Source organism: Phaethon aethereus (assembly GCF_964289735.1).
Source record: "Phaethon aethereus genome assembly, chromosome: 2".
NCBI lineage: Eukaryota > Metazoa > Chordata > Aves > Phaethontiformes > Phaethontidae > Phaethon > Phaethon aethereus.
Genome location: NC_138582.1, coordinates 101,263,564 through 101,282,652, shown reverse-complemented (window position 1 = coordinate 101,282,652; position 19,089 = coordinate 101,263,564). Strand labels below are relative to the sequence as shown.

At 37.6% G+C, this 19,089-nt stretch overlaps 1 protein-coding gene across 1 annotated transcript in view; it reads left to right on the top strand.

Annotated features, from left to right (window-relative positions):
* Positions 1-19,089, top strand: part of KIF13A (kinesin family member 13A) — a gene marked incomplete at both ends in the record, with an annotated part of 97,147 nt that overhangs the window by 45,020 nt on the left and 33,038 nt on the right. Inside the window, 4 exons of the mRNA XM_081996461.1 lie at positions 1,929-1,941; positions 9,432-9,492; positions 17,765-17,857; positions 18,364-18,544. Of these exons, the coding sequence (XP_081852587.1) occupies positions 1,929-1,941; positions 9,432-9,492; positions 17,765-17,857; positions 18,364-18,544 (348 nt within the window). The remainder of the gene's footprint in view (positions 1-1,928; positions 1,942-9,431; positions 9,493-17,764; positions 17,858-18,363; positions 18,545-19,089) is intronic.

The following is a 19,089-nucleotide window of genomic DNA, read 5'->3' as shown; positions in this document are numbered from 1 at the left end:
GAATTATTTTTCAAGGTATGGGTGTATTTAAAAGAAATTGCAAGCTTTTCAAATAACCTTGGATGACTGACTTTGATAAGAAATTGTCTTGCAAGTAGGAATTGGAAGTTTAGAGCTGGTGCTGGGACTGTGGCTAGACAAGCTGGTAACATTGGACTTACATCACATCTGAAAATTGATTAAAGTGAAAAATATTTAAGGTATAGCTAAATGAATTACTCAGATAAAAGTGCATTCTGCACAAGTTCTGAGCCACCTGGACATGAGCTAGCTATGAGCTGAGCCTGTGTAGCCGCTATTAATGAAAGGGTAAGGCTGCAATGAGTGGTTTGGCTCAGAGGCAAAGTATGTTTGCATTATACCCGTATCGTGTACCAGCTATGTAACTTATGGTCTAGCCAGACATGTCATCTAAGGTATGAGCTGAGAGTAGGTAGAAAAGATTGCATAAGATGTGTTTGTGGATTTGCTTCTCTTCAGTGTTTAGTTTTTTTCTTCTTTTTTTTTTCTGAGCTGTCTTATTGTGGGTTGCTAAGAAAACTGCTCAAGGTGTTATTCCCCCCACCCCAACTTTGTTGCAGGTAGCATATGTAGTCTGGTGGATGAAAGCACAGCTTGGTCCCATGTGTTTCTGCACTGAGACTCTAGACTCTTGATGATCTTAAAATTTTGTGTAGTCTGTCTGTTGCTGGGTAGTTAGAGACCCTTCATCCATATCCTTATTTCATAAATCTTACTACCTTCTCTACTTGTGCTGTTTTGTCTGTAGACCTTTCTGGTTGTGTAGTTTTTTTCTTCATGCACATTCATATGCTTTTTTTCTTCATGTGAAAAGCAAGTTAAAATTTCCTCTCTGCATCACTTCAGGCTTATTTCAATGCATAATTTAAACATATGCTTAAGGTTGTAGTTTTCATGAATGGCCTAAGTCAGTTTAATTCTTCACTGTATTTTCACCTCTCCTGCATTGGCATTAGCGAGCGGTGAGCTGCCCAGTGAGATAGGGCAGTGATCTTACTCGAAATCAGTCCCACTAAAAAAAAAAACCAAACTGATTTAATTTGGAACAGGCTGCCCAGGGAGGTGGTGGAGTCGCCATCACTGGAAGTATTCAAAAAATGTGTGGACATGGCACTTCAAGGGCATGGTTTAGTGGGTATGGTGGTGTTGGATTGATTGTTGGACTTGACGATCTTAAAGGACTTTTCCAATCTTAATGATTCTGTGATTCAGTAATTTACTATGTGGCCATATAGCTGCCAGCATAAGCAGCAAAGCATTTAAGGACAGGTTGAAGTACTCTGAGCTGGTGTCTTTAGTTTGGGAGTTTGTCATCTCTGCTTTATTTCTGACAGCACTTGTTGGAGTTGTATGTGAAGGGTAATGGTGTTTAGCGTAGGTTTTCTTTGGCTAGGGAAAACACAGATTTATTTTTCTTCACACTTCTATAATCTCTGCAAGAAACATGTTTGACTCGTACCTTGGTCTTGCATGTATAGCACTGCTAAAGTCAGTGGGGCTTCACCCTGGGCACCTTGGTCTGCCAGTTTGCAGGCTCAGTTTGTTTGCCACAAAAGACGGGCTGTGATTTGACTTCCATGACAAAGAAAACAGGTGCTTGTCTTCCTTCTGGAACTCAGAGCTGTTAGATTTTTATGCCTATAAGGAATCTGACATTTTCCTTTTTTTTTAATGCCGGGCTATATTACTAATTAAGTATATACTCGTTAAAAATCTGTGGTGCATCATATAAATATCATCTGATCTGATTATTCTTAAATACATTGTGGATTACAAAAAAGTTCAGATTATAGTCATGATGTACACTGACCTTGTTTCTTTTCTTTTTCTTTGCTCCCTTCCCTTTATGTGAATGGTGTATTCGTACTTCTTGTCATCGTTGCTGATTTTTTTTGCCAATCATCTAGAAAACCACCTAAGGTAAGTATGTTTTTTTCTCTTTGCATTTGTACCTGCTTGAAAATGTTGAGCAATGCAGCAATATTGGGCGTGTTCCCATAGTATGTGATCAATACAGCTTTGATAAAGGAAAATACATTTTAAAAAAAAATCTAGTCCTCATACTTCTAAGTTAAAGACTTCATAATTCTAGAAGAATACATTTTAATCCAACTGACATGCAGGCAGGGCACATGGCTTGTTAAAGCTGTGACCATGACAAGCCCTGATTTTAATACATTCATAGAAACATTTGAAAGAGTAAATGAGTATTGTATGTAAAACATTTCATTGCAGCACATAATTCTGCTTAAAAGTTAAAATACTGTATTTAAAAGGTGGCAAAATACATGTAGTAGGAAACAAACTGTTCTTGTTTGTAACTGATGATCTTCAGGAATTAATAATTTGTATAAAAGTGGCCAAAGTGCCACAGAATTTGCCTAGAAAAGATTTGCTGTTTTGTTCATAATGCAGGGGAAGGGAGGGGGGATGAATGTTATGTATCTGTTGGACAGAGAAGGAGCCTTATGGGGATGACAAATACAGTATTGGTACAGGGCTGGTAGCAGTGATAAGATAAAAGGACTGTGTGAACTATGGCTTACCAGCAGATGCAAAACTCTGTATTGGTATTTTGCTTCAGCAGTTTAATTATAATTTTACCTTTTCTATTTCTGTTGGATGGTACTTTTTACAGGAGAAAACTGTAGTTAGCTCTGAATGAGGTTTTCTTTTACATTATTCTCTTTGATTTGTAGATCTTCAAGAAATAGTGTATGCAAGTCTGATGTGACTTCTGCAGGTGTAGCAGGGCCTTCTGTAGGACATCTGGGAATAGAAAGTGGGATGGATATTATCTATATATCTGTCTTACGTGGATAACTATCTACTTTATAGTTCAGACAGCTATTTTATATGTGTGTGTGCATACGTATATATAAAATTTAAATATCTATTGTTTTGATTAATTTTTTTAAGTGTCAGAAGAAAACATCTTCTCAGTAAGTGATGTGTATTATTCCCAATAGGCAGGGAAGAATGGAACAAAATATTTTAACATGAATTGAAATAATCATATTTGGAAAAAACCCCAAACAAAAATACATAATTTAAGGTCACAGCAGGTAAAAATGAATGATACTGATACTACAGTTTAAAATGGCATGCTGTACTGCTTTTTTTTTTTTCCTGGATCTGTTTTTTAGTTTCTCAGTTTTTTTGAAAGCATTTAATAAAGTTCTATCAATCCCAGTTAAACTATCTAATACAAAAAAGTTTGATCATTGTTAAAAAATTTTACAAAAGCAAAAAAAACTCCTTTTTGTTGTTGTAATTTCACAAAAACTTTCTTGTAAGAGCCTTAATTTTCTGTAGTACGTCATTCATGTTCCATTATAGCCAGATAAAGATATTGTTGACATTATGTAAAAGCATAATTATGGCCTTGCATTTGTTTGACAAAAACATAACAGGTGCATGTTTGTGCATATATGCCACATTAATGTTAGGTATAGTCAGATGGTCATTAACATCCTTGAGCTCTATAATGCCAAAACTTAACATGATGTGTGAAATGTTTATCAGTTTGGAACAGAAGGTTCTTACCATCAGTGGAAATAGGCTTTGTGAGTTTGTAAAGATGTCATATGAGATTTGGATGTTTCTTGATTTATACAGTTTTTAGGGTACTGCACATAGTTGATCTTCAAATTAGGATTTTTTTTTTTAATGAAATTTTATAAATATTGGAAGTTTCTTTAACTTCAGTTTAATGAGCTAGTTTATCATCAGCCATGGATGAACTGTGATCCCAGCTCAACTTGGTAGTTCAGAAGCTGTGGTAGGAAAAGTTATAGAAGGACATTAGGGTGTTTTGCTATTTCCACAAACATTGTGTTTAAGTATATTACTAACCTTGGGCTTCTGGTATAATGTTGTGGCAAAGGTAGAATGGTGGTTCTGGGCTGAGACTTGTGAGCTGTACCCTAGGCCACCTTCACATTTTCTGTTCATACTTCTTTAGGCCTGTGGTAGGTCTTGTGGTTTTTTTTGAACTGTGACCATCCTCTTTCAGTTCTTTAACGGCTTCCATTTATATTGAGCTTACTGATGTAGACTTTGTTTGCCATTTCCTGATGTATCTCCTTTATTGCTTATCTCCATCAGCAGTTGTAGTAGGGACATAGGAACAGCTGCCTGGTGAATGAAAATTTCTCCTTTGCTTTTCTTTTTAGCCACCAGGTATCCCTGTAAGTCACCCTACATGTCAGACTGACTGCTTCATTGAAATTCATGTGAGCAATATCTGCACCTGTCCAGCGTAATTTTTTTTCTGTAAAAACAAAACATGATAGATTGACCATCTATTGGTCAGATGGAAATGGCTATTAAAGATTAGCTGTGCATTTACAATATTTTATGGTTACATAGACAGTATGTTAGGGATTATGTTCGGTCTGGGTAATGCATTCCTAAATGCTGGAAGCCCTGGACTGTCTATTCTATACCAAGGATTAGGCTTTAAAACAACTAATAATGAATGCGAAATTAGACTCCTATATAAACTAATTATGTCATTTGGCTTAATCTGGCAAGCAGTTAATATCGGATATGGTACTCGTTACCTGTAAGTAGTTCACATAAGTATACTTGCATGTGTAAACCCTTAAAATGATTAATTCTTCAAGCCATTGATTAGGGGCTTTAATAAAAATTAGTTCCGCAGAATATTGTTTTGGCTATTTAAAATGTGAATACCCCTTGGCTGTCTTACCTGATTCTGTGAGAAGTTACTGCTGTGCAACTGTCAGGCACAATGGCTCTTCTAGTTAAAAACCTGCAATCTCCTTTTAAGCCACAGGTACGAGTGAATTTGAGACAACCCTCCAGATTTTTCACTGACGTGGTGGATGTGTGGACCTGCATCGCTGCTTGTTTTGCTGTGGAAGCCATAACCTCTAGCTGCCTCTCTAGCAAAATAATAACCAACAGCTGTTTTTAAACTGCTGTAGGTGTTTGCTGAAGAAATCTGAATCAAAGCGGCATATCTTTTCTTTATTTAAACTTTGTGGTTGCCAGAACAGTCTTTTGTTTAATTTCTAATAGTTATTAACACTCTGAGCATCGTTCTCTATAACCTAGAAATGGCCTATGTAACTGTTAGCTAAGGGTCATGTGCACACTTACAATGACTCTGGATATGGTAGTACCAGGATCTAGCACTTCCTGGCTAATTCTTTTTCATAACTTTCCATTTTTATATGTTTGTGAGTTAAACTTCTTATAATGAATATACAATGAGTACATACTCAAGCTCATATACTTATTTTTACTATGGACTTCCAATTGTGCAATATCTGTCCTGGTGAGTTGTATTCCATTACTTGTACCTTTGTCTGTTACTTGACTGTTTCTAGATGTCTAAAATGCAATGTCCAAGCTTTTTTCCAACTGTCATACCACTCAGACTGAAAATACTGTCCAATGTCAAACACTGGAATAATAGAGCTGGTAAAAACCCCCCACCCTGTTAGTCTCTTAGCTCCACTCAAAATTTCTGGTTTAGAAGCTACTACCCTTGTGAGGCAGGTTCTTGGCAGCTTCCTTTTATCTAGCTTTCTCTTTTAGATACTGGGATGAGTTATGAGGTACAGAATCTTGCAAAAATAGGAGTTTTAAGGCTTGTTTGTTAGTTCCCCCTGTAATTTAAATGTCAAGAATAATTTTGGGTCCAGTTGTGAGAGCTGGCCAACACCTGTGTGAACTTATGTCTGCTTGTGGTTGAACGCCAACCTGTGCAGATGCTTGAAGTAGGTGTATACCTGTCTTTTATGGTTTTCCCATTTTGCTTACCTTCTGAAAATTCATTAAGCTTCCTGTTACAGTGGCTATGGAATTGACATCAGAGCAGTAGGAAAGCAGAAATACTTGTCCATATAGTCACAGAGACTTACTGAAAATGCTTAGAAGAATAACTGAAAGTTCAGGGAATCTTAGTGGAGATACAGGTAGCAATTTTAAACTTTGCGTTTCAAACAAAAAATATTTGCCTTTTTTTCTTTCAATGTTAAAACACCTAAATGGAATGATTTTACAAAATGTGGTTAAAAACTAATTCACCAAGGCTGCTTGAAGCTTGAAGTTCTGTTTGTGTGTGTCAGATCTCTCTGTTCAAAAATGTTTCTATAGTAGTTTTGATATAGTTGTTTGATACAGTTTTGATATAAATTGGTAGTGATTTTTGCTTTTGAGTCTTCTTCAGAAAGCTGAAAAGATGTTTTCAGTGCCCAGTAAATGCCCAGGTTGAGTATTGGCCATTGAGCCTGAGACTTAAGCATTAACAGAACTTATGATAGCTTTGACAGTCATATTGACAGGGGGGTTCATGCCTTCTTCAGGGAAATGGATCATGGGGAGAAAAAAATTAAGGTGAAAAAAATTATTATTCTGCATACTCCTATCAAAAGACAAAGTAATACTCAACGTTTTCATTTTCAAGGAAGAATAATCAGTGAAGATGAGAGAAGGAAGGGAACACCTTAGATGAGACTTAGAATTTGTGGGTTTTTTATAGTGTAGGTTCTGTATCTTGTCCCCAAGTATGCTTGTGTGCTCTTCTTGGGACTGCATGCCCTGCAGTTCCTGCACTGGAGGTCAGAAGAACATTAACTAGTGAGTTACCTTTGTACAGAAAAGATGATCAAAAGGGTTGCTTTTCAGGTAGGACACTGTCCTACAGGCATTTCCTGTAAAATGACTTTGTTATGTATGTGCAGAAGAGCCTCACTGATTGGGACCAAGTTTCTTGCTCTTGTATGCCTTATTTCTTCCTCTATTAATTCTTGCATTTGGAATCTCTTTACCCAAAGGTCTGAGTTGTCCTGAAAATTGCTTTGGTTGGGTGCTTAAATTATCGTTGCTGGGAATTTTCAAGGTTGCTGTTTTGTCATCACCAATCAAAGCAATTTTTAAATTTTTGCCTACTTGTTTTAATAGAGGAAGGAGTTTTACTGCAGCTGCTTGACATGTTTTGCAAAGAGTGCATGCCCCAGCAGTTTCCACTTTTTTGCCTGACTTCTTTTTTTTTTTTTAAAAAAGGAATCTTGTTACTTCTGTTAGAAGGATTTGGCAGTTTTCCAGAACAGATTTTATAAATAGCCTGAGTCCGTGTTGTGGCTTTTTATGTTTAGTATGAAAACATACTAAAATAATACATTTACATTTGTTTTATATTGAGACAGAATTTTTCTCTTCCTATGCATAATCATTTTGGAACTTTTAAAAATCAGTCTGACCAATTTTTACCTTTTAAAAAAAAAAATCCAAATAACAATTACTTTGCTACAAGAAACACTTGGCTGCAAACACACATTTTAGTTTGTGAAGTCTCTTAACAAGATCAGTGTTTACATTAGGAGTCATTGAATAATCCCATCGTGATTTTCCATGTTAACCAAGGGGAAAATGTGTAGGACAATAGGTTAAATTGGCCTACGGTACTTCTGTATTGACATTTAAGTTGTTACAGATGAGCATGTGTATCTGGGTAACCTTTCTGAACTGAGCTGTGTGATCCACTGCAGATACCGCTTAGTTTCAAGGTGAAAGAATGGGCATCTGGGAGGTTTAGGTCCTTACAATTGGGTTTTCTTTTGTAATTGAACTGCTTTGCCGTTTGATTGTCAAGAGATTAGATATTGTTACCAAGTCCCGTGAGGAAAATTTCCATAGAAGTGGAATGCGAGAAAACACTACTTCTTGTGCTGTAGAAGTTACGAAAAGGGTTAGAGCGTTTTTATTGATGGCAGAGAGTTCTTTATGCTTAGATTTGAAGCATGATGAACAAATGTGCAAAAGTAATTTAAAATACCCCCTACTTAGTGGAGGTCTGATGATAAGGTGAGGTAACTGCTGCATTTTGCATGCAGTTCAGTGGCAAAACTACATCTTCGACTCAGTCGCAGCAGGGAATGTCCTGACTCATGAAGTTGTCTCTTTCTATTTGCGCTGCAGTAAGTGACTCAGACCTCCCTGTTAGATTATTATTATGGGGGTTTTTTGTTTGTTTATTTTCTTTTCTGAATGGAATTCCAGAATTCATTTCACTCTTGTGGACTAAGTGTTGTCTCAGAATCTAGTCTTCTCTCAGGCCATTTGATGTGTTTTGCATTAAGTTGGGGGAAAGGGAAGGAGGTGAGGTTACTGTCCTACCTGCTTTTATCCTTCTGAAATGTTTGTAGCAACAGGCATTTTGGGAAAAGTTAGGTTACAATATATATGTATATTAGATTGCGTACTAATTCTGCAATACTAGGGAATCCAAGTTTTTCTACATTCACAAAAGCAGAAAGGAAATGATCCATCTTCTTCCTCACTTCAGGGTTTGTCTCACAGGGAATTTGGCGTTTCTGCCAATAGCCTGTGACTCTTGCTCCATGTTGACCCGCATGGTTTGTCTCTCTAAGGAGATCGGCTGTTGGAAGACCAGGCAAAGAAAATCTTGGCCCAGGCAAAGAGGGTTGTTTGAGTTGTTTTCCCCACCTCTTAGGATCCCTAAAGAGAAAAAATAAATAGAATGTGTATCATTAGCTCATCCACAGTCAGTTTACCATGGTAAAATGTGGAAAATGTACTGCAGCTTAAGGGGTGTTTGTGGGGATACAAAGCTGTCAAAACAACAGTTAAATGTCTATACCATGATGTTCTCAGATGTACAGAAAAAGTAACTTGGATCAAATCCCAACATGTTAAGTGGTTTTACAGGACACTGTTCCAGGTCCATAAGCATGCTGAGCACAATACTGAATCTCATTTGAGTTCTACACAGCTGGAACTCTTGACTGAAGTAATATTAAATCTTTTCATTAGAGCAGGCTCTGATAGCGTGTGTCTAATAGAGCTACGTTTTCTATTTTCGGTTTTTGAGCTTCCTCTACTGAGATGCAGTACTGTACTCTTAATTTAGGCAGGTAATCTCATAGTATTTATTTGCTCCTTAAGGCTTGTAAGTATTAATGCTCTTTGAGCATTAGAAGTCCAACCCATGGTAAAACTTTTGTGCATCTTGTATTGATGTCTGCTAAATACTCATCTTGCCATGTTCTATATGTTGAGTCCTTTCGGTGCTGTTTCATTAATGTTGGCTGAAACTTTTGTCAACATTAGTGCCTGGAGAAGGGTGGAGCTAATTACTAGGTTTTGGCTGTGTTTTGAAGTCAGTATTAAGGGATACAGTAAGCGGTATTTTGTATTGTGTATAATACAGATAGGAAGAAGTATTGCAGTTCTGCAACTCTTAAGATTTCCCAGAAGTATTCCCTCTGATGAAGCCTTTTTACAGTTCTGGTTTAGGATCCACAGAAACAATAGAGAGAGCCTAACTGCAGTTAAACAGTCATGGATTTGTACTGCATTAAGAGAAATGTATTGTAGCCAGAGTTCCTAATTTGTCTTTTTATGTGCTTCTACAGGTGTTTGCCTTTGATCACTGCTTCTGGTCCATGGATGAATCAAACACCACAAAATATGCAGGTAACCTATTTTCCGTACACTTGACAGTGTAAATAATTTGAGAACATATGAGAGCTTGGACTTGTTTTGTGGAGTTTTTTGCATTTTGTACTGTGATGCTCAAGTGACTTCTTCACAGAAGCAGACTTCTCATTTTCACAGGGATTGAGTCACCTGAGTGCTAGTGCCTCATTTTAGAAGGAATGCAAGCGTTAAGGTGCCCAGTATACTGTTCAGGAGGGATACTTTTACATCCAAGCTATAGTGTTCCTTTTTTTTTTTTTATCCCCTGGAAGAGCCTCTTGTGAGGATTTTGTCACTTAAAACGAAATTTCAGTTCTGCATCAGAAATTACTTCTGACTAATGCTAGTGAGAACGTGTGTGTTTTCAGTGGTCTGCGTTCCTGTGCCCGAGAGAGGAATAAAGCATGTATGTTCTCAGATAGTGTGGTTATTTTGGGTCTTTCAGGTAATGTGTAGTCTGATCGTTCAGATCCCTGATATTTCTAAGTGATCAGCTTTGTGACTCCTTTCTCCCAAAAGCTGGATAAACCGGGCAATATTGTAATCCCAGTAGTTCGTTTTCTCGTAACTGGATTTGTGTATTAGCATATTCATACTTCATAAGAGGAGTTGTTTTGATAGGGACAGCTCTGAACACTAGGATTGCAAGGCTGTGGTCCATGGAAAGGAGAAGAAAAAAAAAAAAGCATTCAGTGTAGATGTTCGTATTACGAAGTTTCATGGCCCATAAGAAATCTTGAAGGTTGATAGGGTTAATTAGCTCAAAGTTTGAGATCAGTGGACTAATAAATGAACTGTCATATACTTGTGTTAAACCATATCTCTGGCTGCTGTAGCCCTGGTATCAAATCCCAAGTCTCGGGGGTTGCGTTTGGTCATAGATTCCTCTCTATTTCTTACTTGTGTCGGTTTGTCTTTCAGCGACTGTTTGTGCTGGATAGATGCACTGCACAGTATTCATAGTTCAGGCTGGTAGAGCCATTGGTGCATGCAGCACCGCCATTTGCTTTTAAAGGAAGAACATGATGGTACGCACCCAGATCTTGGCCCCATGTGCCTCGAGTGTGCAGGTGAGAGCTGCACCTATTGGGTGCACCATGGTGCTAACCCACTTGTAGAGAAGAGATAGACCAGAGAAACACCCCTAACCAGTTAAACTTGTTTCTGTCTCAGTTTAACCCATCTCTGTGTGAATTAAGTGGGGTTCTTGGTCCATTTATTTTTAATTTGAGTCAAACCTAGATTTCTTTAGCCTATTTCAGAAGTTGCCATTGAATTAATCTTACCTGAGAACTGAAGTTTTATTATCTGTATGCAGATGAACCCCTGTTGGACTGGACTCTAGAAAGCTGTCGCCTGCATTTCTATCATTTTCTTACTGGCCAAGAGGCTATAAGGTGTTTTTTTGCCCATTCCAGATAATGTCCCTGCTGGGACGGGGAACCAAAACAAGACTGTTTTCCTTGTTTTTTTCCAGAAATATGATGAGAATGTAAGCTTCAGGAGTTGTATATGAAAAACAATGCTTTCACTGATTTCTTGATTTTTTTTTTTAAGTTGATGGGGTTTGGTTTTTTTTTTGGTATGGTATTGAAGTTAACTTGTGAATTCCCGCCCACTATGTTCTAAAACATAATGAATTTGACAGAATATAAAAATAAAAGTAAAAAACAAAAAAAACCCACCCGCCTATCCCCACCAAAACCCCAAAACTGTTCCGGGCCTAAGTTACTGGGTTGTTGGCTTGTTCACTTGCTTGTGCATGAACTGTTACTACAGTAGCATTTCTTGTTTTAGAGCCAACAAACCAAATGCCAAAATGGCAAGACTGCAGTTTTTATATGTTTGTAGTATTAAGGTACCCTGAGGTTTTTTTCACAGGTTGGCCTAAATTACTGTACTAAAAAAAAAATATGATAACTGGTTTTGGCTGGGGTGGTTTGGTTTTTTTGATAATTCCTTTGCCTCATGGAACAAACAGCAATTGTCCTAGCTGCCTTGCAAGTACACATGCTATCTAAGTCTGGAGATCATACTAGAGGCTGATACAGAATTAACAAGCTTAAAGAGTCCAAACAAGCCACCTGACAGCCTTGAGTTTTTGAGATAAACTGTAATTTCTTGATTGGATGCTGGACTACAGAAGGGGCGCTGATCCGGAAGCTAGACAGATGCATTAAATGCTCCCTGCCTGAAGTAACTGTATGTGGATGTGTGAGTTTAATATCATGGGCAAGAGCAGTGATTAGTTGCACAATTAAAAAAAAACACGTATAAAGCTTGAAAGCTAAGTTCAGAGTGTTTGTAAGTGTAAGTAATATATGAGCTTCAAAATTAAAATTCTTGAAATAAAAAAGGTATGTGAGACAAATTTAATTACTTGAAAAACCCTTTTATCTTCATCACAGAAATACAGTGGAAGATGTGACAGTGGAAGGTTTAACAAGAAATTCTCAAGTGCTAGGCTCGCATATCAGTCATTGCTCTCTGTGTAAAACCAAAACATGCTCTTCTTGCATTAAGTTGAATAGATCTATTGTTGTGTATATCCTATTACATTAAAGATTTTGTCGATTGACACATAGGACATTGGAAAACCCACAGACTGGTGTGCATCACAAACAACATACGTCTGAATAATGTGTTGACTTATGTGATTAACTCTTCCATATTATAATTTTAATGTCAACAAAACCAAAGTCTGCGCTCTCCTGGAAATGCACATTTGTTACAGGATCCTTAAAGCTATCACACATGATTATGGTCTGGTTTTATTTTTCACTTTGGTGATTGATCTACAATACTGCTGGCACTTAGTGATATTGCTTGCAGAAGAGCAAGATTCTTGTTTGGCTAAACTTAATCACATGGGTAATTGGTAAAAAGTCTCAGGCTGTGGAAGAGCAGGGCTGACCCTGAAATGCGATTAGCCATCTCTTTCTTTTACACTGAACTCATTCTGTGAGTTATCTTCATCTTTTTTGTCTGAAGCTAGGGCTTATTTTGTATGTGTTAATTTTCTTTCTGAACTCATATGCAGGAAGTATCAACGGCTCTTATTCCAGTTTGGAAAGTTGCCTTCTCTTTCTAGCATTTGAAAACATGGGGATTGGTGCTGTGAAGACCTAATGCTGTGTATTTAGGTTCTAACTTAAATTTCAATAACTCTATGCACACAAAGCACTAAACTATCCTTTACACAGAAGTAGGCTCTTAGTAGCAGAATTGCGTTTTAAAAAAATTTTTTTCCACTGAAATGGAAATTGGATTCTAAATTCTAAAATGACCCAGCAGTATCACTAACATTAATAGTGAAGGTTACCCTCACGTGAGGAAAAACATCTAGAGAGGGCATCTTTGCAGACCCTTGCAGGACTGTATCTCTCGTGAAGACAGCAGGGCATCTGGAACACAGAAGAAGAGTAAGCTCTTTCACAAGACCTTTGTGGAAGTGGTGCTTTGGTTTCTGATTCTCCAAGAGGTAGAGGCTCTTTAACAACTTGATATCCCAGCTTAGAGACTGCAAGATGCAGAACTCGCTCTTAACACTCAAAAGGAAGTGTCTATGTTAAACTGTGTTTTGTTTTAGTCCAACCAATTAGCAGGCAGAGGATTACTCCAAATACTGAGGCTGTGTGTTTATGAACAATTTGTGGCTGCATTGTTCCAAGCCAGGAACAGTTGCAAACCTCTGGGTTTGGTCTGATCATTGCATGCTAACTCCTCAGCCTTTTTTATGATGATTTAATTCTGAAAGACATAGCTGGGTATTTGGTGAGTATATGAGTCTCTTATCTGAAAAGAAAACAAAAAACCAAAAAAACAAACCACAAACCAAAAATGGGTCAATGAAATAGATTTTTGAGGAGGGAGAGGAATTTGGTTATAGGACAGAATGATTTTGCCTTCATCTGGAAAAGGGATGAGCTCTGCCTCACAGGCTGTAGGATAGGTGTGTTGAGAGTAAGCAAAATAGCTTCATCTTACTGTTTGTTTCTTGACTTGAATGGGTCAAGAGTCAGTTCATGGATAAGGACACACCTGCTTGCCTTGAAGAGCTCACAGACATAAATAACAGCTTGGCATTTTGGTGAAAGGGGGGAGGACACTGAGAAATTCTCAGTGATGAGAACAAAGAATTCTTTTTACAAGCCTAGACAACAGTAAGAGCCTATTGAAGTCTGCAGTAAAGTAACTTTTCAAAAGGAAGAAAAGAAACCCTTCAGTTTGGGAAGGATTCAAGAGATGGTATGAATAACTACAGTAGTGCTTAGGCAGGTCCATTCCAAGGACCTCACAGTGTATTGACTTGACCGTGGATTTTTCTTAAACTCCCTAAGCTGCATCACGTTTGGCCTGAAATTTCATATCTGTGTTTCTGCAGGCTGCATTTTCCTGAGAGGCAAAGCACCTGACTAAGCTTTAATTTTATATGAAATATATATATGCTCACTACTGCCCTTCCAGAGACTCTTTTAAAAGGAAACAAACCAGGCAGGTGGCTTAAAGAACTGTACACTTCTGCCCTCATGAAAGACTGTCAGATGTGGATTTTGAGCAGACAGGAGTGTCTGTAGCTCAGGCCCACCTATTTAAGCTGTTATGTGGGAGAAGCCTATCCCTGTCTTGCTGTTCCCTTGACTTTTTTTTTTTTAGAGGAGACTATGTAGTATGTATGACTTAATTTTGTGTCACACACCATATTTTTTGAGGAAATTTAATTATTCCGTATGGCTTTAGTACAGAATGGGTCAGGCACTTGAAATGTAGATGTTGTGGCACCTAATTTGTAGTACTTGAGACCTTTTAGTGGATTAAAGTTTTTAAACATTAAAGACTCCAGTGCTTTGGCAATACTGTAGTGTTAAGCTGCAGTAGTAGCTGCTGTGCTTTTAGGTTCATGTTAAGGTGAACCATAGACCTCTTTTTTCAAGTTTTAGAGAGATTCTTTTGAAACTGCTATCTAGCAGAGCTTTTAATAATTCTGAACTCCTCAGACCAAGTTTTATTTTAACTATTAGATCATGGAACCAACTGCAATTTATTGCTGTTAAGATTTGCTTATTAAAATGTTCTGGGTTAGCGATTAAGCCATAAAGAGCCCTGAATTTTCAGTGCTGTACATAACAAGTTGTTATTTGTTTCTAGCTATTTTTGCTGTGTAAAGGAGAGTGTTCAGGAACAGCAGCGATGTGTCATAACATTGTGGTCATGACCTGGCTGAATGAATCTGTGCTAATATGAGACAGTTATCCCTATTTCAGATCGACTAGTTGTTGTGAACTAGAAATACTAGACATCTGGAAACCAGACACTGAAACAAAATTTTGTTGCAGTATGTCTTGAATGTGTTTGTCACTAAATGAGTGCATCTTAGGAAAGACTAAAACTGTTAACTGTCCTTTTTAAAAGGGAGTTTTGGAAAGGGTGTGGCCCTTTTTCCTCCCCTCCCTTTTCTTCTGTCTGCTGTCACCAGTCTAGTGAACTGAGAACATATGAACTGTATTTGTAAATGTCATTGACTTCATTTTGCAGATTGTGAGAACAGACCTAGGGTTCCTCTGCAACATGTAGTTTTCCCTAGGAACGCTGTCAAAGTGGATCTCCCTAGTGGGACTTCAGAAACTGTAAGGGAACGATTTGGAGGAAGAGAAGGGGAAAGAGCATAGAGCTATGAGAGAGAATGCTTAAATATCTTGTTCAGAAAATGTTGTGTGTTGCAGTATTCTTGCATGTCATGGTATTGGTTTATCTTTGTGTTTTCAGGGACTTTTTATTATCTTAATATATTTTCTGAATGAAATGTTCTAATAATTCATGCTGGCTCAGAGATTCCAACTAAGATTTTCATGTATAGGTCTTTGGGCAGATAATGTGAAAGTTTTATTTTAGAATTATTCGTAATTTAATAGCCATTATTAACATGTGCACTGCCATACTTTGCTACTTTTATTCTCGTTTTATATTTTTTCTGTTTAAATACCCAGCCATTTCAGTAGATAGAGAAGATGTTTAGCTTCAAAGTGCAGTTTGCAAACCCACTAATAAAATTAATGAGGGAAGCAGTGAGGTTGCTTAAGGAAAAACATCAACTTCTCATGGTTGATATGCTGCTACCCTCAACAGTGCATTGCATTAGTGAATGAATAAAATGCCCATAATTGAAGTTTAATCTTGTGTTCTTTTCTGTGAGGGCACTTAAAAACAATTTTGATTTTATCCCATGCTAATTTGACTGGTTACTATAAACATCACTTTTTAATGACCCATTTGTCTATGTTTGTAATGCTGAGCTCTTAAAAACTGTAAGAAAGTGTCTGATTGACTTTCAGCTTTAGTGTTGACCATTTGAAAATTAAATCTCTTCTAAAAAAAAAAAAAATTCCAGCTTTGCCTGTGATATTTGAACTGAGTTCCTTTCCTGGTGTTTAGCAGTAAGAGATTCTGTAGGTCATCTTATGGTTATCATGACTGTGCAGTTTTATAACACTTTGATATCTCTTTCTTCTCTTGGGAAACATGGAAGAGGTTACTGCTTTATTTCTGGTCATAAGTGGGTAATAAAAGTTTTTTCCTTTTCTGACAATCATTGTGGCATATATATGCTATTTTTCCTCTTAATAATTATAATCAGCTTCAGTCTTTGCTTGATGTTGCATTCTTGCTCAGCAAGATAGTGAGTGGCTCCCTGCCTCTTTGATATTTGGAAACTTCAGAATGTGCCCTCAGGAGCTGTTTGGAAAGCAGACTTTTGTGTATTGTACATTCTTATTAAAATCTTCCACTGTTACATTTTCTTCATTCATTCTTCAGTACTTTAACATTTTCTATGGCTAGTTCCAGGTTACTGAACAGTGCTTTCTCAGCATAGGTGTAAAATGATCATAGTTGAATGAGAAGTGAATGAATGTGCATGGGCAAGGAGATGGAGTTATTCCAGTACAGCAGATTCTTCTCTGTTTTTAATTCCTGTATTCAGCATTTCTGAACTGTGTTAATCCAAGGAGCAGTGACACTTTTGGGATTTTAGAAATACAACTGGAAAGATACACAAAGACCAGTTGATAGGACATCACTGCACTAGTTTTTCCTTTACAGCAGAAGAGAAATTAGGTTAAAGGAAAAGTAATTTAGTACTTTCTAGTCCTGTTTACATGTCTGTAAATCATTCCACAGGTGGTTCTGCAAGAATTTTCTGGGCTGACAATTACTAAAGGATCATAGAGTGTAAATATTGTCATGCAATGTATAAATGTGTAGCTAGACTTATTTTTTTAATGCCAGTATGTTCCATTTTGAAGCCTATGGACGTCACTATTACATCCACTGTACAAAATAATTTCTTGTAACTGACAACTGATGAAACTAACTTACAAAAAGAGATGCAGCTGATCACAGCTGTTCAGAAAGTCACCAGGCAGGGAACCTAAGTTTAAAACCAAACACCAGAAGGTGTATAAATACTGTCCGTAGCTCAGCTCTGCCTGTTTTGGGTGTACGCATAGCTGGTGTAATTCTCTGATCGGAGCTCAAAGCAGACAATCCATTGACCCTTTTTGTGGTGTACAAATTCTGGGCTTTGCTATTAAAAAAAAAAACCACACAACAACCACGCTTTGCCTATTTTCATCTTCTACATCTAAAACACTGAAGCACATCTAAAATCTGCCTGGCACAAGGAGACAATTATCAGACTATGAAATTCTGCAGTTGATATTTCAAACTACGGATTTGCCAGAATATATCTTCAAACAGCTCTGTTAAAGTCTTTTAGACTCCTAATATGTGCTTCCTGCCTGACTGTCATCGGAATGTTTTTATCTTGGTTCCAGCACAACCTTGCCATGGGGCATGATATTTGTTGTACCTCTTATGTCCTAGTTCACCAATGGGTTTCATTGCAGTTCTGTTCCAGAACTCTTTTGGGTATAATTTGTGATTAAAGAATGTATATTAATTGCAAAATTTACACTTAAATAATATAAAATTTAGACATCTCTGTTATTTTCTAAACATTCAATTTACATGATACCTTTTGAAGAACTGCTCCCTTCACAGGAAAATCAGCAATACATTTAAATACAGAGGTAGCTGTTACACTGGTTTCAGGCTACAGTTGCGGACTTGTCACTCAGTTGTACGTGAAGTAGTTTGTTCATCAATGCTCTCAATAGTAAAAAAAATAATTTGCAACACTTTTTTTTTTCTTCTTGCTTTCAGTAAATTTTAGTCTGTTTTTCAATTTAAAATAAACTTAATTCTTTTCTAGGTCAAGAAGTGGTGTTCAAGTGCCTTGGAGAAGGAATTCTTGAAAAGGCCTTTCAGGGATATAATGCTTGTATTTTTGCCTATGGACAGACAGGTGAGTCTCCTGTGCAAAAGGGGAAGAACACTTTGTGCACATGGGAAATAGGAAGAACAAAGCATAAATATTAAGCTAGATAATATTTAAAAAATGTATTTTGAAATATCATAATGTTAAATGTCAAACATTTAGCACAGCCAGTGACAATGTAAAGTTCTTAAAGCAGCTCTGCAAATATGTTCCAGGTTACTGCCTGTTGGGGCCACTTTCAAAGCCTGAAAGGAGTAGTTCATACCAAAGCCTCATTCAGGCTTTTGTGTTTGAGTGTGTTCAAAGGGGTCCCAAGTAATGGCCCAGCTGCACGAAACCTTTAAGATAATTTCTGGTTTTGTTTACCTGTACCTTGTGGTCCAGAGAGCAAGCTATCTGTCTGGAATAGCATGTCATTGTTCTGATATGTGCTTCTGGAGGAATAAAAAGAAAATTAAAACATATGCTTCATGAACAGATGAGTAGCTCAGAAATGACATTCTAAAGCGTTTTCTTCTCCTTTTTTCCTTTAGGTTCAGGAAAATCCTTTTCAATGATGGGCAATGCAGAGCAGCTGGGTCTGATCCCACGGCTCTGTTGTGCTTTATTTCAGAGAATCTCTGTGGAAGAAAACGACTCTCATACTTTTAAAGTTGAAGTGTCCTATATGGAAATCTACAATGAGAAAGTCAGAGATCTGCTTGACCCGAAAGGGTGAGTAACTTCACTCTCCCCCACAGCCTTCCTTATTTTTTTCTGAAACTATAAAAGTGAAAATGACTTTTGGAATTCCTTGAGAAAGTGATTGTGCCCCTGTACTTGGCACTGATGAGGCCGCACCTTGAATACTGTGTTCAGTTTTGGGCCCCTCACTACAAGGAGGACACTGAGGTGCTGGAGCGTGTCCAGAGAAGGGCAGTGAAGCTGCTGAAGCATCTAGAGCATAAGTCTTATGAGGAGCAGCTGAGGAAACTGGGGTGGTTTAGTCTGGAGAAGAGGAGGCTGAGGGAGATCTTACCTCTCTCTACAACTACTTGAAAGGAGGTTGTGGTGAGGTGGGTGTTGGTCTCTTCTCCCAAGTAACTAGCGATAGAACGAGAGGAGATGGCCTCATGTTGTGCCAGGGGAGGTTTAGACGAGATACTAGGAAAAATTTCTTTACTGAAAGAATGGTCAAGTGTTGGAACAGGCTGCCCAGGGAGGTGGTGGAGTCACCATCTCTGGAAGTGTTTAAAAAACGTGTGGACGTGGCACTTTGG